Source organism: Protomyctophum bolini, assembly GCF_963924005.1.
Source record: "Protomyctophum bolini genome assembly, chromosome: 7".
Classification (NCBI taxonomy): Eukaryota; Metazoa; Chordata; class Actinopteri; order Myctophiformes; family Myctophidae; genus Protomyctophum; species Protomyctophum bolini.
Window position 1 is genome coordinate 32,981,521 of NC_137868.1, and position 27,425 is coordinate 33,008,945.

The window sequence follows — 27,425 nt, forward strand, 5'->3', positions numbered from 1 at the left end:
TATGATTTCCTGTTTTTCATAGAAGTGTATATTTGTACTGGAGAACCCTGATGTAAACAAGTCTTGGTGCTTTTCATGGTTTCGTCCTCAAAGTAGCACTGTGAAATAAAAATATCAATCAAACAAAACAGGTCTTTGTTGACAGTGGGACATATTTGATGAGTCGCCTGTACCAGAGCACAATATTGCCATCTAGTGAAAATAAAAGGATTGTGTTTTCTATAAGCCATGATAAAACAGCAGTTTTCAGTTAAGCAGTAGAACATGAGAGGGAGTGTTACGGCAAATATCCCAAAATCAGAATGAACTTGGAATAAACTTTTTGACATTACAAGTGGGTGATTTGTTTTTTCTTCGTGCATGCTTCATCATTTATAGTGTATGTGGCTCATTAGAACAGTAACAGGTAAGGGACATGGTCATGGCTGAAATTGTAGGGTATGAAGCGAAGCTGAACACCATCATAGATCAATTGTGAATTTGTGAATCATTTATTTCATACAAATTGGATTTGATATTGTGGAATAAATTCTGAGATATCCAGCTTTAGTCAAGACTTAATTCTGCTGTTTAGTATAAAGTAAATGTGTTGTCATCTTACTGCCTGATTTCAAATATGTCGTAAGCGATGTACTCAATACAAAAGTGTAGTTAATCTCTAGATTTCATACATGCATCTCTTGAAACTATACAGTAATGACTTTTTTATGTTTTCCAAAAGTCACTATAACCAGATACCATGAATTAAAGAGTTAAGGGGTATAGGCACTTAAATTAATGTATACAATGTTGAATGACCAAATTGACCATACACAGAGCTCAATTAATTTGATCACTACAGAGAAGTTGTAGTTGTTCATTTATTACTGTCATGTGGCTCAGACTTGCTACTAGGTTAGAGGGTCATGGGGATGACAATGTTTCATGATACCAGATTCTCAAACTAGGTGAAGTGATATTTCTCCAATTTGGTTAAAAAAGTGATATAATATGATTTGAAACGGAAACGTGAACTAACCTACTGAGGAATTTGTTTGGTGGAAGGTCAAAGTTTAGAGAATGTGTTGAGTTGTGTAGGTTATTATGAAGTGAGATTTCTCCAATTTGGTGCATTACCATGCATTTGCCAGTGATGGAATATGACCTCACATGGTTTGAAAAGAAAAAGTGAACTGATCTACTGAGGGATTTGTTTGGTGAAAGGTCAAAGTTCACACAAATGCAATGTGTTAATGTTTTAAATTATAACACCAGCGCTACCATTACACTATTAACGTCACTCATGTCCAAGGCAGCTTGCACAGTAGTAACTTACCACAGATATGCACAGTTTTGCACACACACTTTGATTGATTGATTGAAATATTTATTAACAGTTTGCAGAATTACAGTACATTTCAAGCACAAACTCAATACAAAGACTGTTAACTGTGAGTGGACGACCCAATTAAGCATTACACTTGTTTACAACAGGGTCCACCTTGTTTATTTTATCAAAACATTTAGAGACATAGACACTTCTAGTTAAAGAACAGAACAGGAATTCATCATAAAGGAAGCAAAAAGGGAAAATATACATATACAGTGGGGGTATATATACATACCGGTATATACATTATACTCACATGTATCACTCGAAAATAATCTTTGGGGCGAAATTAGATACACTTCGTCAAGTTACAGAGTGTTAGGAGCAAAATAAACTTTTGTTGTTGTTAACTCTGCTTAGGCTTGCCGCTTGGTGGTCCTCAGCCTGGGATGCCAGATTTGATAGAAAGTCACGCTTAGCTTGTGAGACTATTATAGATGATTGTGTGCATTTAGCCAGCTAAGTATCAATACCCTTAGAGTATTAAGCCGTTGTTTGTACTAATATGACATCGATAAGATCACCGTGTTGAATTGAACACTTTAAGAGATAGGTAGAGCTATTTGCAGACTGACATACCTGGCAACCCAAATCATCGCAATGTGTGGCTTGTGTGCAGTGTTCTGCTTGACCAGACTCCCCGCTGGGAATCTCTGGGGTTAGAGAGACTGACTGCTGTTTAGATGGCTGTCAGAGCGGAATAACTTTGCGAACGGCGTTGTAAACAATTGAGTATTATCTAGCGGGTGTCCAGCGGCACTGATCCAATAAAATGGAACAAGAATTTGAAGACATTGATTCGTCAGGACGATGGCAAAACCTCTACAATGTAAGTCGCGACACGGGGCCTCTCATGTGTTTCTATGGCGATTGGTTGGTTGCTAGCGTGCTTGCTAGCTAACGTTGTACAGCTCTGCCGATCGCTCGCCTTTAGAGCCTGTTTGGGAAGTAATTTGGTTGAGTGGTCGACTTCAACGCATTGTGTTTGACTAATAACGAAATCCCAGTGGCAGACTGGCAGTGCCACTTTACGAGAAGCAGACCACGTTAGCTACCCCGACTTCCGTAGCTAATGAGCTAAAACGTGCACTAACACCGCTAACGTTAGCTTTTTTAATAAAAGACACACCAAGGATAAGACCATGACGTAATGAACAATCGGAAGTGTTGTATAGTCGATCTACAAGCTCACTGCATTTGCAGCCCGAGTGACCTTGTTGATCTGTTTTGAATATAATTGCTATAATAAATCAAATTAAATGCTTCATGGAATCCTGCCTTCAGTACTCACTCGTCTCGAGGGCGTCGAAATGTACCTAATTTAAGTGAATAAAAATATATTTCGCTTCAAAAGACGTCATTTTTAAAGAGCTGAAGGCGCGGTTCAGTTCCTCTAGAGTCTAGATGTTGTGACATCAGAGGCGTATCCTAGAGTTTAAGCACCGTCAACTGCAGCTTCTGAGAAGTCATCAAGACTTCCCAGACTTCCCAGAGAAAAGCTGCTGTTGTTGTTTTACAGGCATGCAGTACAGTTACAGTAGATATGCTGCACTCAGTCAGGACGGTCTGCTGTTGATACAGCATCCGAGTTTCTCTAATCTATTACTGTAGGACGTGACCCTGCCATGTGCCTGTTGAATAATAGTTTTAGTTAGACTGCAGTGCTTGCTCATCGCTGTCTGTCAGAGAAAACGGTCAGCCCAACTTCATATTAGCTGCTGTCTACGTTTGTGTTATTACCTTATTATTACACAATCAGTTGACGGATTTGAGGCGATTACAGATCCGCCAGAACAGCCTTCTCACAATATTAGACGAGATATATTAAAACCCTTGAAAGATAAATTCGTGTTTCTGCATGCAGCATCATAATGATTACTATCTTGTCACTGTGAAGCTTTCTCCTGAGTCCTGATAGTTCCTAATCAGTGATCATGTACATATACACAGTTGAAATATGTTCCTTACAAATACTCATTTCAGCTGTCATTGGAAACGCATGTCATTCTGCAACAATACTACATTTCATAATGCTGCTTACAATATGTATTATCTTAAGGGTGGTGTTGTTAAACAAAGCATGAATTTATGTATCACCACTCCACTGTGTCATAACGCTATCGCTAATCGCTATGTGATCATATTTTTCTTTAATTCTTTCATTAGGAAATCCGAAACCAAGCCGGTGAATTCCCCTACAGAGTGGCAAAACTTCCACAGAATCGGAATTTGAACCGATACAGAGATGTCAGCCCGTGTATGTGCAAAGTCGACTATTTTTTATTTGTTGTCGTTTTTATTTGTTACATTTATTTTTGATTGCAAAAATGAGAGTGTTATAACAAGAGTTGCCTGTGGTTTCAGATGATCACAGCCGGGTAAAACTTGAAAGCTGTGAAAATGACTACATAAATGCAAGTTTAGTCATGGTAGAGGAAGCTCAAAGAGCTTACATTCTATCTCAGGTAATGCATTACATTTTACAAGCAATTCTTAGACCGAAATTAAAACAATCACCTATATAATATTGGTGAGGCACTGGTTATTAGGAACAGGAAGAGCCTGGAGGGAACTGTCATACACTAAACTCTGATGCAATTACTTTATTTATAGGCTGACATTTCAGCAGAAAAGCTGCAGTATCATGAAGAAGGCAGCTTGCCTGCTGTAATGTCAGTCTACAAATAAAGTAATCACATCACTGTTATGAGAGTGTGGCGTGGCGTTTCCCTTCAAGCTCTTAGCAAGCAATTTAATCATGAGTTAATCAATTGACCAGACTGGGTGGGATTTCCCGAACCCTCCAAATATGATGTATGAGCAAAATGCCTACTGCCTGTATATGGTCAATGAGGTCAGCTTTGTTCATACAGTTCATACTAAAAAAATGTAGGCAAATCATAAAGGATACCTGTGAGCACGAATGTCACATTGATATCACCTGAATACCTTTTTTGTTTTGGTTCCACAGGGCCCTTTGAGGAACACATGTGGCCATTTCTGGCTAATGATCTGGGAGCAATGTTCCAAAGCTGTTATAATGCTCAATAGAGTAATTGAAAAAGGATCTGTGAGTACTATATACTTGTTTTTCTTCTATTTAAGTACCCAAAATGTCGTTTCTTTAATTTCCCCAATATTGCGGATCTACAAGCTCACCACGTGTTGTGGGTTTGAGAACGGCTATTTTTTGCGCTTGGTCATACAACACAGTATAGGTCTTTTGGTGTTTTAAGCATTATGTTATACTTTAGCTAATGTATAACAGTGAAAATGTGGTGAAAATCTTGGAATATATATATATTCTTTCAAAGCAAATGTTTTTAACTCAAATCTTTGCTTCTCGGAGGGGGTTCCTGGAATAACATATTTTCAGATGGGGGTCGGCGGCCAATTACATATATGTTTGGGGTCCTTGACCTTGAAATTGTTTGAGAACCACAGAAACAGTTTTTCAGAAAACTGTCAGGATTTAGAAGACATTGGTAGAATCGTCCTCAGGTCTAAAATGGGTTAAGTCAGCGGTTCCCAAACCTTTTTGGCCGTGCACCCCCTGTTACGTCCCGACCTAGCCCCCACATGGAAATATAAATTGCATAAGTTATATAGAGACATATATTTCCTATTTATCCACATATATGAACCTAAATATGGCATATATATGCAGGATAGGCTATATTCTGCATATACTTGCCATATATTGGCATAATATGTTAATATATAAATAAAACCATAGCACCACCATTAGACTTCATGTGGCGCACCCCCTAGAAGGCGCTCACGCACCACAAGGGGTGCACGCACCACAGTTTGGGAACCACTGGGTTAAGTGGTTAAATATCCTGGATCTCCATATATTCCCCATATTTATACACATACAGTTTGTACCGATCTAGAATCAGTTTTGCCCTTGTGGTGTTGATTTGGTCATCACTTGCCTGAGAGGTCCATATGGATTTAATGCTACCGCAATATCATTGCGATGTGAGGGATTAAGGTTCATATTTCCGTCTTCATCAATGCTTCTTGTCAGCCAGTGTTTACACACACACACACACACACACACACACACACACACACACACACACACACACACACACACACACACATTCCCAAGATAATCTAATGTGAGAAAATGGCTGAATTGTGTTCTTTTGAGAATAAAGGTCAAGTTATTCTCCTTCACCACCACTAATCTGTGAAGATGGTGATTGGACAGGGGCATTTTTGGCACAGAGAGAGGTTTTCCATTGGCTTTGACACTAGATGGATAATATATCCCCAAAATAGGATGCCACAAGGGACAGCATTTCCTGTCTGGGCCTCTCAGGGCAACACAGGGACCTCTCAAGCTTACACAATAAGGGTTCGGGGATAACAGCCATTATGCTCTGTAGGTATTTTGGGGAACTGATAACCCCAAAGTCGTCGTAAATGGCACACCTCCAAAGAATATCACTCAAAAAGGCATTCTATTTGCTTCACTTTTATGTGGCGGTGCATTTTATACAGTACTATCTTTAGCTTTTTACAGCTTGGGCATGAACAATGGCCCAGAGCCTTCTAAACATGGCTTGAGTCTTACTTGACCGACCAAGTTGATCCAGGCTTGGAGAAAAAGCTTGAAAGTTACCAGATTCTGTCTGTCTCTGTCGTCCCCGACTTGCTTTACAGCATTCTTGTTAACCCATTTTGACCGCGAACCCCTTGACCACGTAACTTTACCTTTCAATCAGGGAACACCTTTTGGGGTTGTTGTTGAGACATGGCCAAAGTCCAAAAGGTTGAGAACCCCTGCCCTAGGAGATTAGCCTTATTCTACGAGGAACACGCTGTGTATCCATCTTCAACCGCTTATCTGTAGTCGGATCGCGGGGGCAACAGCTCCACCAGAGAGCTCCAGTCCAGACTTCCCTCTTCAGAGCAACATTAGTAACTTCCTCCTGATGCGTCCCAAGGTCAGTGTGACGATGTAATCCCTCCATCTGATCCTTGGTCTGCCCCGGGGTCTCCTCCCAGTGGGACGTGCATCGAGGACCTCCCTAGGGAGACGCTCGAGAGGCATCAGTACTAGATGCCTGAAACACCTAAGCTGGCTCCTTTCCGAGTCTCTCTCTCAGGGAGATGCCAGCCACCTCATTTCAGCCACGTGTATTTGCAACCTTATGACCGTAGGTGAGAGTAGGAACGAAGATTTCTCAGTGAACAGAGAGCTTTGCTTTCTGGCTCAGCTCTCTTTTCGTCACAACAGTGCGTGCGGTACAGTGCCGCTCTGATTCTCCAACTGATCTCCTTCTATGTACTCCCCTCACTCGTGGACAAGACCCAGAGAAACTTAACTTCTTCAACTCAACTTACCTTGTAAACCTGTGATGAGACAATAAAGATTCTTCTAAGGAAATGTAATTAACTCATATATTTTCTCTGTAACAGGAAAAGTGTGCCCAGTATTGGCCCACCACAGAAGAGCAACAGATGCCATTCACAGACACAGGGTTTGTTGTGAGACTAGTTTCAGAGGAGGACATGTCCTATTACACTATACGAGTGCTAGAACTGCAAAACTCAAAGGTGAGCAGACTCAACACTTGATCAGTGACCATATAAAATGTAATATCCCTTAATCCCAGTAGTCGAGTATAAAGACTGTATTTTGTGGGGAAGCACACGCAGTAAAGTCTTGAGTGTTTGTTTAACTCTGAAACAAAACCAAATAAGTTCTATTTGTACAGTCTTAATGATGATGTTTAGGACACAAGAAACACTTTCCTATAGTTTTTATGTGGGTAATATGTGTTTTTAGATATTTTAGTCATGGTGCCATGTTCATGACCAAAATTTGTCATGAAAATGTCGTCTACTTCCTTCCTGGACTACAAGTCCACTACGGGAAGTGCACCAAAGCATTATGGTCATTGTAGTAATTCAGCATTCCAGTCAAACCCTAGTCAAACACAGTCTTCATTATTTTTATCTACTACAAATACAATTAACATTGGGTCACTACAGTTCTTTTCCAGGGGTCCCTTTAACAGTTAAACACTCATAGTTTTACAGCGTAGTTGTGTAGCACTCTCAGTCACAATGTAGCAGTCTTTCCATTGACTTGTCACTTGACAAATGATTTGATTATATTTGCCTAACAGTGATTGCATGTTTGCATTGCAATTTTCTGCTCTAATGTTTATCCTCAACAAAGAGCTCTTTAGAGCTGTTATGGAATACATTTGGTATGCAAAGATACTCTGACTGGTTCTCCTTATCATCACTTCCACTTTCTCACTGTGTCACCTGTTCCAGACAGGGGAATCCAGGGAGATCTACCACTTTCATTATACCACATGGCCTGACTTTGGCGTCCCAGAATCCCCGGCCTCTTTCCTCAACTTCCTCTTCAAGGTGCGGGAGTCGGGTTCCTTGGGTCCAGAACACGGGCCCTCTGTGGTGCACTGCAGTGCTGGGATAGGACGCTCGGGGACCTTCTCATTGGTGGACACCTGTCTGGTTCTGGTGAGGAGGATTTTCATTGAAAATGATGGCCAGAGAACAGAATTGGAATTGCCATGGAATGATTTAGGAATTACAGGAAGGGTTTCCAGTGTTGGACTTAACCCATAAATCTACCTATTGTCACGTTACCATTGTCTTACTAATCTTACAATCTTTGTTTATCACATAGGGACTATGCTGGTATAAACGTAACAGTGGCAAGGGCCATTTTCTGTAAATTGACTAAATAAATTGCCATGTTTTACTTATTTACTTACCTTGTCTGTCACAGAATTTCTAGGTAGATATTAGAAATAGATATAGATCATATTGAATGATGTTTACCATCACTGCATCTGTTCCTTTGGTCATCATTGTATTGTTGGGTTTGCCTTTGATACAGAAAGACAAAAACTTAAACTTTAAATTCATCATAATAGGTAGCTAATGTGCATCATAGCACCATTTTGTCAAAACATAGGCTTTGTTAAACATTCTTCTCAGCTTTATTGTAAACATCCTCTTCCTTATCTGTTGTGAAGATGGACAAGAGGAAGGACCCATCAACAGTTGACATCCAGAGAGTCCTCCTGGATATGAGAGAGTATCGCATGGGCCTGATCCAGACCCCAGACCAACTCCGCTTCTCCTATATGGCTGTCATAGAGGGGGCCAAGTCTATTCTGAAAGACATCTCAACACAGGTAGGTTGGAACTGAGATCTTAAAATAGATAGAAATTCAGTCTGCATTGACAGCTGCTCTGACTCATTTTCTTTTGACAATGTTGAAAGGATAATGTCAGCATAATTTTGTTTTCTTCAACATCACCTATGAAAAGACCAAAACCTGTATTTGAGTATAAACAAGCAGTGTGCATGCTCTGGGAGGGAGATCAAAGATCTACTTTAAAAGAAAATCAGGAAATAATTTGCATTGGCTGTGTTCGGTGACTGGTCATTGAGAGATATATTTTCTACAGAGGCGTCAACATAATTCCATGTTCTGGTTTTGTCTTAGTAAACGGTATTAACTTATTTTGTCAACAGATTGTCTTTGTTCAATACTCCCCTGAGATGTTGTGCGGTAAGAATATGCTCATCTTTGTGTATCATGCCTTTGTTCCCGTTCTCTGTAGCAAAGTGAGCAGATAGTGATGTCCAAAGACAACATCAAGCCAGATCTACCACCACCACCCCCACCCAGGCCTTCCTTGGATGACGGGCTCTACATAGACAACAGGCCCAACGGTCTGGAGCACGAGCCTCCCTCTGGACATGACGGATCAGCAAGGGAGCAGCCCGACACACTCAGCCATGACAACAACATAACAGAGGGCTCTGGGATGTAAGTACATACACACTTTTAGTTGTAGGTGGGAGAGTATGACAGGGTAGTAGTTCTTTATGTAAACCCTGTTTTATTCTTTGTAGTATGTCATGCTGCAAAAAAATCATTCTTTTGCCTATTATGACATGCCCCAAACCTGGACACCAGGTTGAAAGTGGTTACGTTTTGACTGCAAGGAACCAAACTCCATTAGAAACATGACGGTATTAAAACTGTGATACTGTGGCACAGCAATGCTGCTGTGACAGTGCAAGATCATACATCGTAAATGATGGTCAGGCATTTCAAGTATTATCGTTTTCTTAATAGTTTTCTTTCTTAATGTTTCAGTGTGCGAAAGAGACACCGTGAGGAGAGGATTGCGAGCACCACACAGAAGGTCCAGCAGATGAAACAGAGACTGACCGACTCAGAGAAACAAAAAGAAAATTGGCTATACTGGAAGCCAATTCTATTTAATGTAGGCGCTGGGGTCGCCGTGGCTGTTGGCCTGTTGGCGTGCTGGATCTACTCCCAGTGAACTGTCTTGGTCACTTAGAACTGACTCTTATTTTGCACCAGTACCGGGGATTAGGTACTTTTCTTCAAGTAGAATTACATGGTAATATGTGCATAACTGGGGTTATTTATTTCTTAAGGTCAAAATGCCAGAGCGCTGGATCAAATGAGTGTGTATATTTTTCACGTAAGATCTTCTAAAAAAATGTAACATCTCAGGATCTTGGTGCCAGCACGATGATTAAAAAAATAATTGTCACTATTGATGAATGTACTGTATCATAACAAAAAGCTTTGGAACAAAACTTACTAAAGGCGCAGTACAAAAAAAGAATATTCTGACAGTTTTATTTTTGCATTCTTTATTTGTAAAGGTCAGATGTTTATTGTTCATCTGTGGACATGTTTTACATTTTTCATTTCAAAAGGTGTGTGCTGACTTTCCATCCTACCATAGACGCAGTTGAAACTCCAGAGACTAGACATGAGCTAAAACAGAGCATTGTTTTTTCTTAAAATGATTTATTGTTTTTGTTTTGTTTCTCATGCATGCATTTAGATGTTTTTCAGTGCACCTCTTGTTCTTCCATTTGTGTCAGCAGGGCATGCCAATATGGCCAGATATATTTTTTTGTGTGACCAGATACTTCTGGTCAGTTGCCGAGCGCTGATGTTTCAAACTCATAGAATATATTAATCTGTTCATTTATTTTTTTATTATATGAACAAACTTTCATAGGTTTTACTTCTTAAATGAATCAAACAAGCTGTCAAGTCTCTTTCTGTGTGTAGATTAGCCCACTGGTTGGGTTAATGTGTGTATTTTCAGGTTATCCCACTATTGTCCTTAGGGAAAACAGAGTTACTCTTATCAGTAAAGGATTCCATGTGGCGAAGTGTTGATGTCCTGAGCTATGGTAGAATCTTAAAGTTGCGCTCCCATCATATAGAATGTATTTTCTGTTGGGTCTGTGAGAACTGATGCCCACATTAGAAAGTAATCACAATGTTTATTTTTATTTTTTTTAATGGTTTTTGCTGTTGCTCTCTAGGAATTGCAGCATGGAATTCATTTAGCAGTGCAACTATTATTTTGGGAATTATGACCACATAATTCCCTATTCGGGGGACATCGTTCAGCAAAAATACTCTGATCTACAATCTCAATGTGTTGCAATGCATTGTAAGCTTCTAGTTTGGTGAAGAGATTTGGTGCAAGTATATGGGGTTTAAGTTGGTACTGCTGTTCAAAAGGTTGACCAGATGTGTATTAGATTCACTGGGACCGACCTATGCAAAGGAATGTTTCCTAGTGCAATTTAAACGTTTGCACCTTGTATTCAAATTTTGTTGTGAGTTTAGGCTGCGTAGGATTAGAAATTAGGTGACACAATAAATTAGTCTATTTATTCATTTGCTGGGATGGATACTTATTTAATGTGCCTTGAAGTGAGTCAAATGGTTGGATAGGAAAAAAATATTTCCTACCATGACCAAAACGGCAGAATTGGCTACACAGTACCGTGAGACGACATTTCCCAAACTGGAGAGAATAGCATGTTTGCACTGCATTGAAGGATATGCAGTAAGTGAAATTGATTCAAGGAAATGTGTATCAAAATTAATAGTGCACCAAATGTGTTAGCATGTATTATATACAGTGAGATGGAGTGATCAATTGTACACTGGATATTTACCCCTATTGAATGTGGTTTGTACACATTTCTTATTTGCCCCGGGATATAATGTTTGACCATAACATTCCATTTGTTTTTTTCCACATAAGATTCAGGGGAGTTTTGTACACTGTTGAGCTGCAGTGAGAACATGACAGATGGTGTTTTGAAAATCAAACAAAACATGGACTACTTACTACTTCTTGAATAAAAATGTTCCTCTTTTATAACAAAATCTGTTTGGAGGATTATTCCTGTCAAATAATGCAGCTGCAAATTAAATTATCAACACCGCTCCCAACATCAAGCTGTATGCTGTGCTAGTGCTACAGTATTCATAATTTCATTTTGACTGCTTCGAATCAATGCAAGCAAAATTGGATGCCCCCTCAATGTGGATTCCAGGAACTGATTCAATAGCAAAAAGAGGCTCTTGCTCATATTGACTACTGCAGTAATTACATTTCCCCCTGGCCTGGGGGTTGGACTGGAGAGTGGAGGTGGATACAAAAATGTTCTATCATATAAATTCAAAACACACGCACACAGACAGATAGATAGATGAGCTAGATGGATAGATATTCGATTAATGTGAAAATGATGATGTAATTACAAGCCCCACAATTAATGTAACATTATTAGTAAAGTAAATAAGAACTACAATCCATTATTTTCAAACTACAAAAAGGTAAGGTCCTTTGCCGCTCAGGTCCTTTGCCGAATGTCGCAGATGGCTGACGACATGAGTGCTATCAATAGAATGCCCGAATAAAATATAAAACGTTGTAAATAAGTTTAAACGAAATAAACGTAAAACAAACGTTTTCTTTCACGTTAATTTCTAAATTATATTACACTCTATGATATGTAGCACTGACTTGTTTTGTGATTACATTAGAAGTGTAATCACAGAAATGTAGTAGATTTCAGGCGCTTGTGCATATAGTTCGCGCTTGCTTTTCCGCCAGTTTCAATTGACAGTTGCTTTGTTGTTATTGTCAAAGAAGTAGTCAGAATTTGCACGTTCACGTACACAACGTTTGTCATTAGTTCTCTCATTCGATTTCATAATAGTTGGCTGCAGAAGCAGCTCAAAAAGTCATAATGTCTCTACCGCCAGAGAAAGCCTCCGAACTGAAACAAATAATTCACAACCATTTGATCAAGGTAAGTGGAAAAGGCTCCTGATGGCAGTGGCACTATATATTATCACGATTATGTTGTTGTTTTCCATTTGCGAAACATCATATACGTACATTCAAAACGAAAGCACAAGTCATTCCCTGAATCCCTAATCATTATATCATGGTAGGTAAACATAAAAAAGACTATTGGAGACTAGCCCCTCTCGGAACCCCCTGGGTCAGCCCAATCTATCGTGCCGAACGGGGAATGTTTTGATGAATTGAACAATGTAGACCCTGTTGTAAACAATTGCTTAATTGGGTCGTCCACTCACAGTTAACAGTCTTTGTATTGAGTGTGTGCTTGAAATGTACTGTAATTCTACAAACTGTTAATAAATATTTCAATCAATCAATCAATCAATCAAAGGCTGGGTCTCAAAAATGTCAGAAACTTCAGTAACATTGGGTACTGTACCATTGACTTGTGGGGCTAATTGGAGACTAACTTACTCAGTATAATAATATATATAATAATTTGATTATTTGTGTATGAGTGTGTGTGTATATATATATATATATATATTTTTTTTTTAGATGAACATACATGGCAAGATCCGAGACGTTCTGGCTGAGACTGTGAGGGATGACCTTGGTGCTGGACATCATGCACTCTCTGAGGCGGATTTTCTTCATGCTCTGCAACGAAGAGGCATTGTAGATGATGTCATGAAGGACCTACATTTCACAAAGGTTGCACACCACTAGGCAGGGAATTTATGCATTTACACGTACAGATATACAGTATGTTATCTTCCTTACATCACTTCACAGTCCTCCTCTAACCTCTGTTTATTCTGCCGTTTGAATAAGGAATCTCCACTAGAAACTGACAAAGGATCGCCTTCAAAGCCTGCTACTCATTTTGTTGACAAAGACCTGACTCGGTTAAAGAAAAGTAAGGAGATAATGGGCCTAAATGGGGAATGTGCTGTCACTTTGAGAGTCCCTTCTTTTTGGACACCATAGTTTATTAGTGGTTGTGGTTTCCTCCCTGTTGTCTCAGCTAACATTGACCCAACACGGCGGTACCTTTATCTACAAGTGGTTGGTGGTAAGGCCTTTCTGGAGCACCTCCAGGAACCAGAGCCCTTACCTGGCCAGGTGTGTTCTACCTTTACACTCTACCTGCATTTCCGCAACCAGAGGTTCCGATCAAAGCCGGTGCCCTGTGCCTGTGAACCGGACCTGCAAGAGGGCTTCCTTCTAGAAATCCATAAAGATGGCATGGGTAACACCACGTCCTGTTTAACCACTTCTATTCCTGGCTTCCCCATTTTGGGCAAGTCATAATGAGAAATACAAGAATAGCAGATCTACAATTTGACTCATCAGCTTGTAGATCAGCTTTTATTTGCGTAACACCATTGTACAACAAAGTATGTATTGTATAAAATAGGGCATAACCACTTAATCCCTCTATGCTCTTTTTTTTCACTCTACACCAAATCTCTGTGCCTAAAGTACCTTTTCTACAAGCTCACAATGCGTCACAAGTTGATGAGTTATGAGCTTGTACATCTGCTAATGTTGGTGAATGTTCCCCCCCAGACATTGTATAGTGGTTAAAGGCAACAGAAGAACAGAAGAATCCATAGAAATAAAATAATAACTGTGCTATATTGTTACTGTTTATTCTATCCATGCACATTATTTCTATGCCTTGCAGGGGAAGGCAGTAAGATGGCCGACGCCACCACCATGCTGTCTATCTGTGACCCAGTCCACATGGTACTGATCAAGACAGATACGTCCAGCGAAACCACTCTGGTCTCCTCCTACTTCCTGGACTGGAGGACTGTCCTCAGCTCGCCAAATGGGAAGACTTGCATTGCTGTGGAATTGCTGGGGGTTGGTGAGGGAAATGCTCAAACTACTGTATGTTCAAATGAAAGCATAATTCTTAGCAACAATTTAACCACTTATTAAATTAAAAGGATAGTTCACCCCAAAATACCTTTTTATCTATCAATTCAAGGCTCACCCGATGGAGCCTTGAATTAGCCCTTCGCTAAATCCCACCCCAAAAAGCGATTGTCCAATGCCAATCCAAATAGTTTAGCAACTGTTGCTATGCAGGTCAAGCTTTCGCCACTTCATAGCTGTCAATGTTATTTTGTATGGCTGTGTTGTTGAACATTTACACTGCTTAACGTTTAGACGACTGACCCACCCAGGTGATGACAATAATAGTACTATAGTAATGATTGTAGTCTTACCGTGCAACATGGGTTGAGTAATTGATAGAAAATATGTAATGTTTTGGGTGAACTATCCCTTGAACACATTCCCTGCCGTTGACAGAGATCTCTGTTGTTACGCGCACGTGTGTGTGTTCTTCAGGAAGTGAGTGTAAGGTACCAGCTGGTGTGCTGAATGTCAGCCTTGAACTCTTCCCTCCTCTGACTCAGACTCTAAGTGCTGAGATAATCACCACACAGGTAAAACCTAATTTATATATACTGTAGTATGACAATGAATTGCATTATGATATGTAACATATTCAATTAGTTCTCTTTAAGCAACACCTTCCCCTGATGCAGTATAAATTAAGCTTAAAGAGTAGGAAACCTTTCTTCTCTCTGCATTGATTAGTTTAATAATAATTCCTGAATTGACTCACTCAAAGTCATTACTTAAACTTTGCATTAAATCTACATGACTCTTTAGATTCAAACTCGGTTACCTCAGTTAATTTGGACAAAGGTTTCTTTGTCCAATATGTTCATTTGATGTTTTTCTCAAACAATTATTCATCATTAAATAATTTCTGAAATACTATTCACATTTACATTAAAATAAAACATGGGCTACATGCCTACTTCTTGAATCAAATGTTTCTGTTTTATAACCAAATCACGATATTTTGAACATGATCATAACATAATCAGCTCACATGCATTGATTATTTCCCATGCAGAAATCACTAGAACGCCAGAAGACTGCAGAGAAGGACAGACTTTTCTTGGTTTATGCCAAACAGTGGTGGAGGGAGTTTCTTGAGATCCGTCCATCGCACCAATCCAAACTAGTCAAGATCTTTGCACAGGTTGGAGCCTGTAATTTTTTTTCTTCCTTCCTAAACATATTTATTTTCTTCCAAAAAATTACAAAACAATTTGTTTAGGCCTAGGATATTTTATTATATTGAATATTTACTAACTTGAATACAAACAAAACACTGTTTGCACATAGTTTTACGACCCGTAAAACATTTGTATGCCAGAATATTTGAATACAAATAATTTGAATAATGAGGAAAAGCAGAGGTCTGCATACTTCATCTACTGGTCTCTTGGGTGGACAAACTTGTTATCAATGCCGACATCGGTCCGGTGCATTGTACACAGACAGACAACCTCATTACAATAGTATGGGTCGCACCCAAGCCCCCAGTGAGACTTTCCAGCGTTGAAGCACGAAGAATTTACTTGTACACAGTTTGACTCAAGTTTAACTCAACTTTGTCCCTTTTAACCCTCGTCTGGATGTTAACGTGTGTTTGGTGCAGGATGAGAACGGTGTCAACAGGCCAGTGTGCTCTTATGTGCGTGTTCTCCGTGCTGGTCGCCTGCTAGAGAGCCCACGGCAGGCAGCACGCTTCGTCAGCCTGCTGGCTCAGGAGAGGGCACCTGTGGTAGGAGGAGGATGCAAGCAGGAGCAGTGGTGCACTCTGCTGGCATTTCTCTGTAGAGGCAAGGTGAGCAAATGTATTGGTTAACCCTTTTAACCACATTGTGTGACGCTATGGAAGGGCAATTTTGACTTAAAAGCTTTGATAATAAGTGATTAGTTACTTGCAGTATGTTAAGTGACATAGTCATATGATGGCTTCTAAAACATATCTAGAAACATAATTCTATGTAGTTGCTATTGCCCAGAGCCTAGTATAAACGTAGCCCTCACCCATCACTGTACCTTGGGATTCTGTTACATCAGCATCATCATTTGGAGTTTATCAACGCTGATAACAATTATTATTCACCCTGCCCCCTCAATTCTGGGGGAAACTTTGCTCATCTGTACAATATAGAGTGAAGGCAAGACATCTATTTTTTTTGTCTACATTGTATGTTTACTACTGTATGTAGTTGCTGCCTTTGGTTTGCAGAGTACTGTGGTAATACTGTAATATTATACAACTTAATTTGTTTGGTATTATTATTGTTAGTGTCATCATTATGATATTTGGTTGAACCTTTCAAAGCCAATCTATTGTTACATTATTGATCAATTTATATTAAAAGTGCTGCTGCTACTACCGTTGTTAAAATATAACAGCAATATAAAAGTGGTAGTCTTATTGCTCTCACTTTCAAGTAAGTAGCATTGATTGTGTCATCCTAAGAAACAAAGTCTTGGAGCTTGCAGAGTTGACTGATGTATTTTCATGTCAGACTGGATATTGTGGAAATTCCCTGGACCACCACAGAATAAAATCTTCTGCCTCCTTGTCTCTCCGCATGGCTGGCAGACACAACACACCTCTCACAAAGTGGCCCTTGTCAGCTGTGATTTATTACTTTCATTCCAGGGGAAATTAATTTACTCTCGTCAGTCCCTGGCCTGTTCCAAAGCTGCCGTCCATATTATCACGTCTGGGAATCATCTATCATTCTGACTTCCCCACAGCCTAAGCTCAGCACAAGCCCCCATCTCTTCCCCGGCCTCTTACTGGAAAAGTTGTACAACTGAAATAGGAGTTGCTTAGTCTCATTGGCAATTTCATAACAAACTACTGTATTGCATAAACAGTTGACTCTTATTTTAAGCCTTCAGCATTTCTCATGCATCATTTATATTTGGTTGTGCATGATGTCATGTGCCAAAAATTGCCAATATACTAATTCACAACACGTTGTGACTTGTTGTGAGCTTGTAGATCGGCTAGTTCTGCTGTGCGACAGCGGTACGGCACGCAACTTAAGTATCCAACAGGATTCTGAATGTCTGCTGGTGTCGGGAAGGCTGGTTAATCAGAGCAGTGTAATCTATATACAGTACATGACGACTTCAGAATAAAATGTCACCAGCTGATCAGGCTCTAATTGATATCTTATGGAACAGACATTAATGTTATGACTATAGGAAGATGCACAACATCACCAAAATTATTTATTCATTTTTAACAGGAGAAGCTAACGTGACATTTATTTTTTAAGAGGAGAAGCTAATGTGACACCATGACATGAATGAACCCTTGCTATGATTGTGTAGTAGAGTAAAATGACCCATTATTAGTTATTACCCAGGCGTATGTTTTATTCAGTCATTGACTGTGGGCACTGAGCGTCACTTCTGCTTTATGGCACAATACAGTGGGAAATATAGAGGAAACATTGGATAAAGAGAAGGCAGATAATGCCTAACAAATGCTATTAGCTGAATTTGAAACCACAGACTTTAATATTTTGTATGGGACGGGTTATGTTTTCTCCCCCAGGGTGACTGTGAGGATCACGCCACCCTGCTGTGTAGTCTCCTACTAGGCTTTGGCCTGGATGCCTTTGTGTGTGTGGGCACCAAGGCCAAGGTCGGTCCACACGCCTGGGTCATGACCCGCGGAACTGATGGCAGCATCACCTTCTGGGAGAGTCTGACGGCACACAGGTTTGATTTGTTGTGTTGGTATACTGTACATCCTGCTATAAAATGCAGAAAACTTGATAAAACAAAATAAATACAATTATGAGTTGGATTATTCAAGTTCAAAAGATAGTCACAAGTTATGTTGGAAAAGATTGCGTTGAATCGGAACGTTGTCATACATCACCCTCTATACACTGTTCTATCGTTATGAGGAAGCAAAAAACACACATAGTATTGATTCAATTAGTCTGTCGGAAGTACTCTCAGATTCTCAAAGTAGGTAATAAATGGTTGCCAGATAGAAAAGAACCTTTCTGTTGAACCTCTTAATTGTAAACTTATTTTTTTTCCCAATTTTAAAAATCCCATAATATCCTTAAGCCACATAGCTATAGAAGGGGGAGTTGGGGATTTCCATACCCACAATATTCTACGTCTTTCTTTCAGTGTGGCAAATGCTACAATATTAGACTGTTTCTGGGTTAGAAGTTCAAAATCTGACGGTACCCCAAAAATAGCGATCTGGGGTGACGGCTCCAAACGAACCTCAAATATATCAGACAAAATCTCAAATATTTTAGTCCAATAATGTACCAGCTTGGGGCAAGACCAGAACATGTGTGTGTGATTAGCTGGTGACAGAGCACATCTATCACATTTATCATCAATTCCAGGATATATTGTAGCAAGTTTAGATTTGCAGTAATGAAGTCTATGAAAGACTTTGAATTGAATAAGGCCTAGTCTAGCACATGATGTTGATGTGTTGACTCGATCAATAGCCCCATCCCACCATTCATCAAGAAATGTTTCACCCAACTCGGTCTCCCACCTATTGCTATGGACCTCTATTTTTGAGGGGCCCTAGCCCCTCCTATATAAATGTACGTCCTCTTGCCCCTAACACAAACATTAAATGCCATTAACAATAAACAGAATTTAATGTTTGTTTTGTCACCGTTTGTTTTACATCACCTGATCAACATGAATTAGACTTTAAATATTAGAACCCCTAACTTCACACGGGTGTGATTTTTATTATATTGTCTTCTGTTGTGTCTGTCTGTACTATAAAGCAACTGTAGAGCTACACATAATTGATCAAATATGCTATAAAATACATTTAGAAGTCCATTATAGCTATAGGCCTGTTTCTTTCATGCCTTTGTTTTAATTGTTTTCCAATTATATGCTTTTTGTTTATGGACTTCCAATAAAATACCCTTTTTATAGATTTGGTGTGAAAGAATCATATCATGCCTTGATTCTGGAGGCATTGAATGGGCTTGTTTTCTTGGGTCCCCAGGTACCTGCATCAGGCAATAGACCCAGATGCACCACCTCTGGCACCCCAACCCAAACCCACGTCCCCATACCGCACCGTGGGCTGTGTCTTCAACCACCAGATCTTCTTAGCCAACTGCCAGCCCTCTGATGCTGTAGAGCTCTGTGTCTTTGACCTACAGGTGAGAACAGGGTGGATGAGTTGCCATCCTGCTTGCAAGAATTATAATGTAATGTATTATTATTTGTACACTAAGGTGAGGAGATTGTCTTGTTTTATGTTGAATGACCATAGATTAGACCTTAGCCAACTGCATTGGACTCGATTGACAAATCTTAAGCTAGAACCTGTAGCTTAATGTATAGGGATAGCCAACTGCAAACAGTTGTGACACATACGTCACATACACATACATGTAAGGAATACGTCACATACACATACATGTAAGGAATACGTCACATACACATACATGTAAGGAAGACCCAATTCAAAGAACTCAACTGGCTTCCAGTGGAGTCTGGGCTCATGACTCATTTCCACATAGTTTTGTGCAATGTCTGTATTTCTGTTTTTCATGCAATGTTCCCTCTAGTGTTCAACGCATGGAAATGCATTTATTTTAGGGATGAATTGAAACATCATTTTGAAAAGCTGAAAAGCGCCCTAAAATAAAATGTATTATTATTAACATAGCCAAGCAGCTGAATTGAATAAAATGGCATATTGTGCTGTTTCCATTGCAAAAGTTCAACAAATTAGATGGAGGAGTTTTCAAAATCCATCGTTTACCACGGAGGTTCCAATAGAAATTAAACTTGGTGTTGTTTCACATACATTCCCAGAGCTATATAGAAGAAGAGACAGACTGATGATGATGTTGGTTGGTGAAAATGTCTAATCATCCTGATAGCAATAACATTTGCTTAGGTAGTAGAGCCTCTGCTAAATGTCATAACTGTGCTGTACCTCTTGGGGTTTTCCGCTCAGAACCCGTCCCGATGGAAGGCGATGAGTGAGGAGGCCCTGAGGTCAGTTTGTGCCCCAGGATCCACTACTGCTCTGCCCCCTCTGCCTCCCCTGTCAGCTCCGTCTCTGGAACCGGCTGCCACCAGCAACCAACTGGAGCTAGAGATGCGCTACCTCATATCTGAACACAGGAAGGTAAATCGCTGCCTTACTACTACTATTATTATTATTATTTTTAGATTTGTTTTTGGGTGGGTCTTTTTGCCTTTATTGATAGATATACAGTAGCTTGACAAGAAACGGGGAGAGAGATGGGGGAAGACACGCAGCAAAGGTTGTTGGGATCGGGACTAGATTATCAGCCTAGGTGCAGCAAAACGGCAAAAACAACAAAAAATAATTAGGCATCGGAAATGTACTGGAATTCTTTTAACTCTATCTCTACCACTAGCTGTTAGCATAAACCCCAGTTCCCAGTGCCAGCATACACGTTCACTTTAAAAGACGATGTTTGCCTGCACCCCCACACACTCGCTACACACACTCTAGTATCATTGGAACACGCGCACACTGTGCCTTTCGTCAGAAGCTTTTACATGGCAGCAGCGTTGCGGTACAAAGGCACAAATTAAATCCGAAATGTGGATGGCAGAAAATCCACTAAGGACAGCAATTCTGGAGTCAGACTTATGGAGGTTTGAAAATCCTCCCTTCAATTGGTTTGCACTGAGATTATATTTGCAATCCCATAGTTGGAACGGTGGGGCGTTGCTATAGGAACCGGACCAATGTTAAAATCTTCCGTAGGCATCAACCATTATATAGACAGAGTATACGTTGGGGTACGTATATATATATACAGACCGCAAAATAGACTGCAAAATAACCTCAGTGCTCAGATCAGATCCTGCAACATTCTTTTTGGAGCAGTGCATCCGTGTTTTCTAATGTGGGCAAAAGGACTAATGGAATGGATGTTACACAGTGGGACTTTGAGATGACTCAGACTGATATGCATGGTATCACTGTCTGATCAGTTGACCACACAATCAGAAGGTCCCAGCTCCATTCCATCTGGGACTACCTGTGTTGGACACCTTTCTCCCTGTTCCTCTCTTGTTACATTGCCCTGTCCAATAAAGCACAGGATTTTAAAACCATCACCAATAAAGTAGATTAAAGTAAACTGGTAAATAAATGAGTAATTTCTGCTTCCAGGACCTGGAACTGGCGACCGTGTGGGACGACCATCTGTCCTACCTGCTGTCCGCTGCCCTGTCGGCCTATGAGCTGGAGCGCTGCACCGGCGTCTCCTGTGGCAACGAGGAGTTCCAGGACGCACTGAGGAGGGCCGTCCCAGACGGGCACACCTTCAAAGGCTTCCCCATCCACTTCCTGCATCGCAACGCTCGCAGGGCCTTCGCCACCTGCCTCAGGTGATGCTATGTGACAGCACTGCTCTCGTGATTGTTAATATACGTTAATTTTAAATGGCCGATGCCTATTTTGGGGGGGAACATTCGCCAAAAATAGCAGTAGTTTTGGTAAAGAGATTTTGACAGAAAAACAGCTATGAGTCGGGTATGTTTCACTACTTCACTTAAGCACTTAAGGTTAAGTAAACAGTAAAGTGGGTGACATTTCATGTTTTTATCTTCTAATATGAATTACATTTGCTCTAAGCGGATTGGCTTTCGACGTACCAAGTATAGTAACATGACTGTTACTGTTGTTGCTTGTGCAGGTCTTCCTTCTGCGAGGAGATTGTGTGTTGTCGTGGAGACCACGTGCGGCTGGCGGTCCGTGTTCGGGTGTTCGTCTACCCCGACAACGCCTGCGCTGTCTGGCTCATGTTCGCCTGCAAGTACCGCTCTGTGCTCTGACTGACAGACAGTTTACCTTACACAGTGATGTCCAACACTCTTCTCTGTGCTCTGACTGACAGACAGTTTACCTTACACAGTGATGTCCAACACTCTTCTCTGTGCTCTGACTGACAGACAGTTTACCTTACACAGTGATGTCCAACACTCTTCTCTGTGCTCTGACTGACAGACAGTTTACCTTACACAGTGATGTCCAACACTATTCTCTGTGCTCTGACTGACAGACAGTTTACCTTACACAGTGATGTCCAACACTCTTCTCTTATTGCACGTTTGCTTTAATAAACGGTGCTTTAGAATCATGGGTTGTTAAACTATGGGTCATGTTGATAATTCATGAATCGTCTGTTTGTTTTCTCAGTTAGGTTTGATGACCGGTCCCGCATAAGTTTATGAAGCACACACAGAGGTCACATACAGTACAATACACATTGGACAGGAGATATGAGTCATCGTGACTGATGGAGCTAAGCTATCTGAGGCCGATTCTAAAAACGCCTTCTAAATCCTAACCAGTAACCTTTTTCAGGGCAGTGGCAGATTTCAGAATCAAGTTTATTTGTCACATCACTGGTTTATAGATATATTTGTATAAGCTCCCTCATTTAGCTGTTTTCCAGAAACAGGAGAAGAAAATGGAGGGAGAGCAGGGAGTAAATAAAATCAATGAATAATCATGTAAAAAATATCTACATACACATATACGTAACGTATAGCATAAGACCAGCAGATAATGATGTTAAGCATGAGGTGCGAAAGTGGTAACACATTGGTGGGCTCGCATAGCGGCATGTATGTGCATGATTAGACATACAAAAAACTGTATAAAGGTATCTCCACTGCACCAACATTGGCAGCGGTAAGCGTTGGAAAGCGTCTGTGGCTGGAAATCTGTTGTCGAATGGGTGGTATGCACGCTGTCGTGTCGGGTCGTAAGTAGTAGGAAAGCGTCTAAGCTGACCAAACTTGCTTGGTCGGCCTTCGACCGTTGGGCTTGCAGAGAGGAGGTAGTTGGCTGGTTGGAGCAGGTTGGCTGCTAGGAGCGGAGACCCTTTCTAAAAGAGTAGTGCTTGCGGTGGATTTATTTTGTCTCTCTGAATACAGTACATATCCACGGTATAAATATTGCTACTGCTGCATGTGTTCTCAAAATGCAACACGCGCAGTTGCGCACTTGTGTCTCACATCACATTCAAACACCAGCTGTCAGCACTTACTGCTGCTTTTCTTTAAGGTGAAGCAACTGGTGGTAGCCAATTCTATAGATTTCACTTGAGTTTTGTTTTATCATTGCAAACGCGAATGCTATTTCATTGGACACTGGATAAGTGGATGTACAGGGAGGATAGATTGGCCATTTTATCAATACAAATTATGATGATGAAATGTTTACGATTATCGTTTATCCTACTTTGTGGACGTGCGTTGTGTATCATGCAGTAGGCTACTCTTTCAGAAATTACAGGTTCCATTTTTTGCTAATGAATGATTCTAGCTATTTATTTTATTTTTATCCTTAATTGAAGCTAAATGATATGGCTGTGTGCGCATTGTGCTGCCGCTTGCTGTAGTCTGTTTGGTGGAGACTAGACACCTTAAGGCTCAAGACGGTTAATGGTTCTATTCCGAAATAATTCATGGCATCATTATGTGACTGAGTATAGTCAAGTGTTGCGTCCTGAGCTGAAAGGTTCAAGAACCACTGATTTGGTAACAGGATATGTGGACACTAGTGGGCACGTCGATGTAAAATGTACTATTCTGTCCAAAATGTTAAATAGAATACTTAGAAAATGGTCTTAAAGTAAATGTGATTAGAACAGGCTTAAACATTCGACAACTATGGTCTAATATTTCTATATTATTTCTACAAAACCTGTATAAGAAGTTGAAAGTCTGATAATGTTGTACTGTGCATGTTCACATCGTGTATACTTTACATTAGTTAATGTCTACATTTTTCAAATATTTAATTTTTAAACATTTTGGTCAAAACGGAAGATTTTACATTGAGGTGCCCAGATAACGTTATATTCTCTAAAAAAAAGTTGTGGATTCAATTTTGAACACATTGCTCCCATTCTACAGTGTGCAGTGATGTACATAATATTTTCTTTGCCACTTTTGTACTGAACACTATGCTGATTGTTTGTATAGACACACCATGTTTACGCTTCAAGATTGTATTCATACATGCATCTATTTTTTATAAATAAATTAAACTTTGTAAGTCTGAATAGGTGCCACTGAAATGGCACAGTTTGCTTGACATAAACACTGAAGCACATTTATGGTTTGGAATTTGAAATTCTAACTCATTGATATATTCTTTAATGATTTAGTCAATTGTTGATATCTAATGGGTATAGTGTATTTCATAATCTCTTTCTTTGAAGTCAGTCAGGGTTGTCATATGTTTGTAATTCACTCTTTTAACACTAGATGGTGTGTTAAGCTAAACATTGGCATGATGAAAGCAGCTGAGGCTACCCACAGCCTACATCCATAAGGACCATAACCATATTATGCATAGTTTTTAAGATCTTTAGAGCATGTAAGCTGTTCCAACACACACAGAACTATAGTGAAAATGTATCTACAGTCTAGTTGGATTTCTTGTGGTTTTATCTTCCATTCAAATTTTATACACGAATGAAAAGGACACATGCCAGTGGTTCTCAGACCCTTTTCACGTGAAAGACCCCCAAATTGATATATTTGGCTGTGGACCACCATCCTAAAATGTTTTGTGCTCCAGAAGCAAAGATATTTGAAAAAAGTTTGTGTGTGTGTGTGTGTGTGTGTGTGTGTGTGTGTGTGTGTGTGTGTGTGTGTGTGTGAGAGAGAGAGATTTGTACTTTATTAATTTTCTTGTGCCTACATATCAGCAAACGAAGACAAAAAAGAAAATGCATAACAGTGAAACATTACATTTTACACAGAAGCGTGCAGCAGTCCACCCCATAATTCTAGACAATGGCAGATCTACAAGCTCATATTGCGGCATGAAGTGCTGCACTATGAGCTTGTACTGCTTGTATATTTGAATAGACAAATGATAAAATATGGTTGAGTGGTTAAAATGATTGTGGCACTATATTAACTAATTAAGCTGGGGACCCCCTGGCACCCTGACAAGGACCCCTGGGGGTCCCTGGAGACTTTGAGGACCAATGCCGTATATGCGATGTAGAACCCCACCTGCCCATGAAATCAGTATTGGAAATTGGTGTCACACAATTAATGAGGTGAATAGAGATAAGGCACATTAGCACTAGCCCTACTTCTCATCTATTACATGTATAGACTCGTATATAGTTTATCACCATTGGAAAATGCCTTTCTACATATCTTTAAGAGAAGAATAATATAAGAGGCCAAGGACATGGTTTAAGTCTGGTCAGTCAAAAGCCATTTAACCACAGTGAATGAAGTCACTGTTTCTGGAGACTGGAGCCGGCTCCAGAGTCTTTGAAATGCTATGTTGAGCATTGACTTGTAAATGGAGATTGATTGTGAAGTTGCAGGAAGGGTGACGTGCGACAGCTACTCTGTTGTGCGAGTTGTGTTGTGTGGTGGTTGGTCAAAAGTAAACTCAGAAAGTTTTGCCACTAATTGAAGAGGTCTATTAATTGACACAGTTTTGAGGCGGTGCCGTGTTCGGTTCCTTTGTTTTCCTTTTCCCCTGCACATTGCGGTGCTGTTTAGAGTACTGGGGAATCGTTGACACATCAGCCCAAACTTTGACGAGAAGCCTGTGAGGACAGCCAATTAATTCAATTTTTCCGGGAGCTAATTTGCAATTCTGCGTTTGCCCCGGAGTTGTTGAACACGAGGATCAGGGGGGAGGCTGAGAGAAAGAAAGGGAGACTAATGAATTATTCTACCCTTTTTCTGAAAGGCGCGCGCTCTCTCTCCCACACACTCACAGCCAAACACACACATACAAACACACACACACCTCCGCTCATTATTAGTCAGTATACCAGAGAAATAATGTACAATGGAGGAAGTGTTTGATGCTGGGAACTCAGGTATTTTTATTCAGCCCATATTAAATAGCAGCACACAGGTGTAATTGACTAATAGGTCCTGTGGGATAGGTGCTATTGTATGAAACGGGAAGAGAAAGAGGATGCTGGTGCCAAAGAGTAACACAAACATCACTCACACCTTTCATGTATTTTACTCCCATCCGACTTTATTTAAATCTCACCCCAAATTGTGGTGCTGACGTTATGTTTGCATTCAGGTGTGACAGTGAAACATAACAAAAAAGACTTGTCGTTAATTTCATCATCATTTATTTATTACGAGTTGCATTTAGTGTGTAACAGACATTCTGCTGTTGGATTGGATTGGATTGAAACTTTTCTTACGAATAAAGAATAGTTTTGTCACTGATATTAGGGGATGTAAAGATTAAAAAAAACACTAATATTTCTGAGTAATTCGCTATTTTTATGCAGTGAAAATTGTTTAGTGATAAACCAGCATGAAGATAGAATGAACCCTTATGTGAAAACCATGTTTAAATGCAGTTGTTGCACACACCTGTTCTTGGCTCATAATCAGCCTCCTCATGTGAAGTGGCAGAACCTCATAATGAGTACAGATAATTCACTGGCAATTTACAAGTATTATAACTGCATTATCAATTATTATTATGGTGTTGATTGGGGGAAATATATTATAGCTCAGAGTCTTGTTAGGCATTTTAGTGGCTTTTATTTGTTTATAATGCCTTGTAGTCAAACAATTTCTTGTAACATATTACTGACAAAGTATAAAAGAAAAGTTTCCCTTCAAACAAATTATTAGGAATTAGGTGTGTGTGTGTGTGTGTGTGTGTGTGTGTGTGTGTGTGTGTGTGTGTGTGTGTGTGTGTGTGTGTGTGTGTGTGTGTGTGTGTGTGTGTAGGAATACATATTACCTGCACTGGCAATGATGGCTTACAAAGTGGACCTCAGCCTCAAGGCCTTGGATAATTGATATTTTAATAAAACTTGATTGGCAATTATCCAACAGTTATCACAGCATTTTTTTCACATTAAAATTTGTATACAGATCTGTTGCATTTGGAAGTCCCTATCTTTGGCCTGAAGCTCATTTTATATGATGCATTCTTGTTGGC

The 27,425-nt window shown here is 40.0% G+C and overlaps 2 protein-coding genes across 2 annotated transcripts; both read left to right on the forward strand.

Moving 5' to 3' along the window:
• Positions 1-2,001: 2,001 nt before the first annotated feature.
• ptpn2a (protein tyrosine phosphatase non-receptor type 2a) lies at positions 2,002-11,616 on the forward strand. Its single transcript, XM_080767349.1, has 9 exons — positions 2,002-2,198; positions 3,536-3,626; positions 3,734-3,834; positions 4,341-4,439; positions 6,803-6,940; positions 7,670-7,879; positions 8,401-8,562; positions 8,996-9,204; positions 9,538-11,616. Exons 1-9 carry the CDS (start codon positions 2,142-2,144, stop codon positions 9,725-9,727), a joined length of 1,257 nt encoding a protein of 418 aa, XP_080623475.1. The 5' UTR covers positions 2,002-2,141; the 3' UTR covers positions 9,728-11,616.
• Positions 11,617-12,372: 756 nt separating this feature from the next.
• On the forward strand, positions 12,373-24,459 carry cep76 (centrosomal protein 76). The gene is made up of 14 exons (XM_080767635.1): positions 12,373-12,548; positions 13,103-13,258; positions 13,379-13,463; positions 13,572-13,796; positions 14,235-14,420; positions 14,909-15,006; positions 15,486-15,614; positions 16,077-16,265; positions 18,009-18,175; positions 19,461-19,620; positions 20,427-20,600; positions 21,624-21,841; positions 22,150-23,908; positions 23,961-24,459. Exons 1-13 carry the CDS (start codon positions 12,486-12,488, stop codon positions 22,286-22,288), a joined length of 1,989 nt encoding a protein of 662 aa, XP_080623761.1. The 5' UTR covers positions 12,373-12,485; the 3' UTR covers positions 22,289-23,908; positions 23,961-24,459.
• Positions 24,460-27,425: the final 2,966 nt, after the last annotated feature.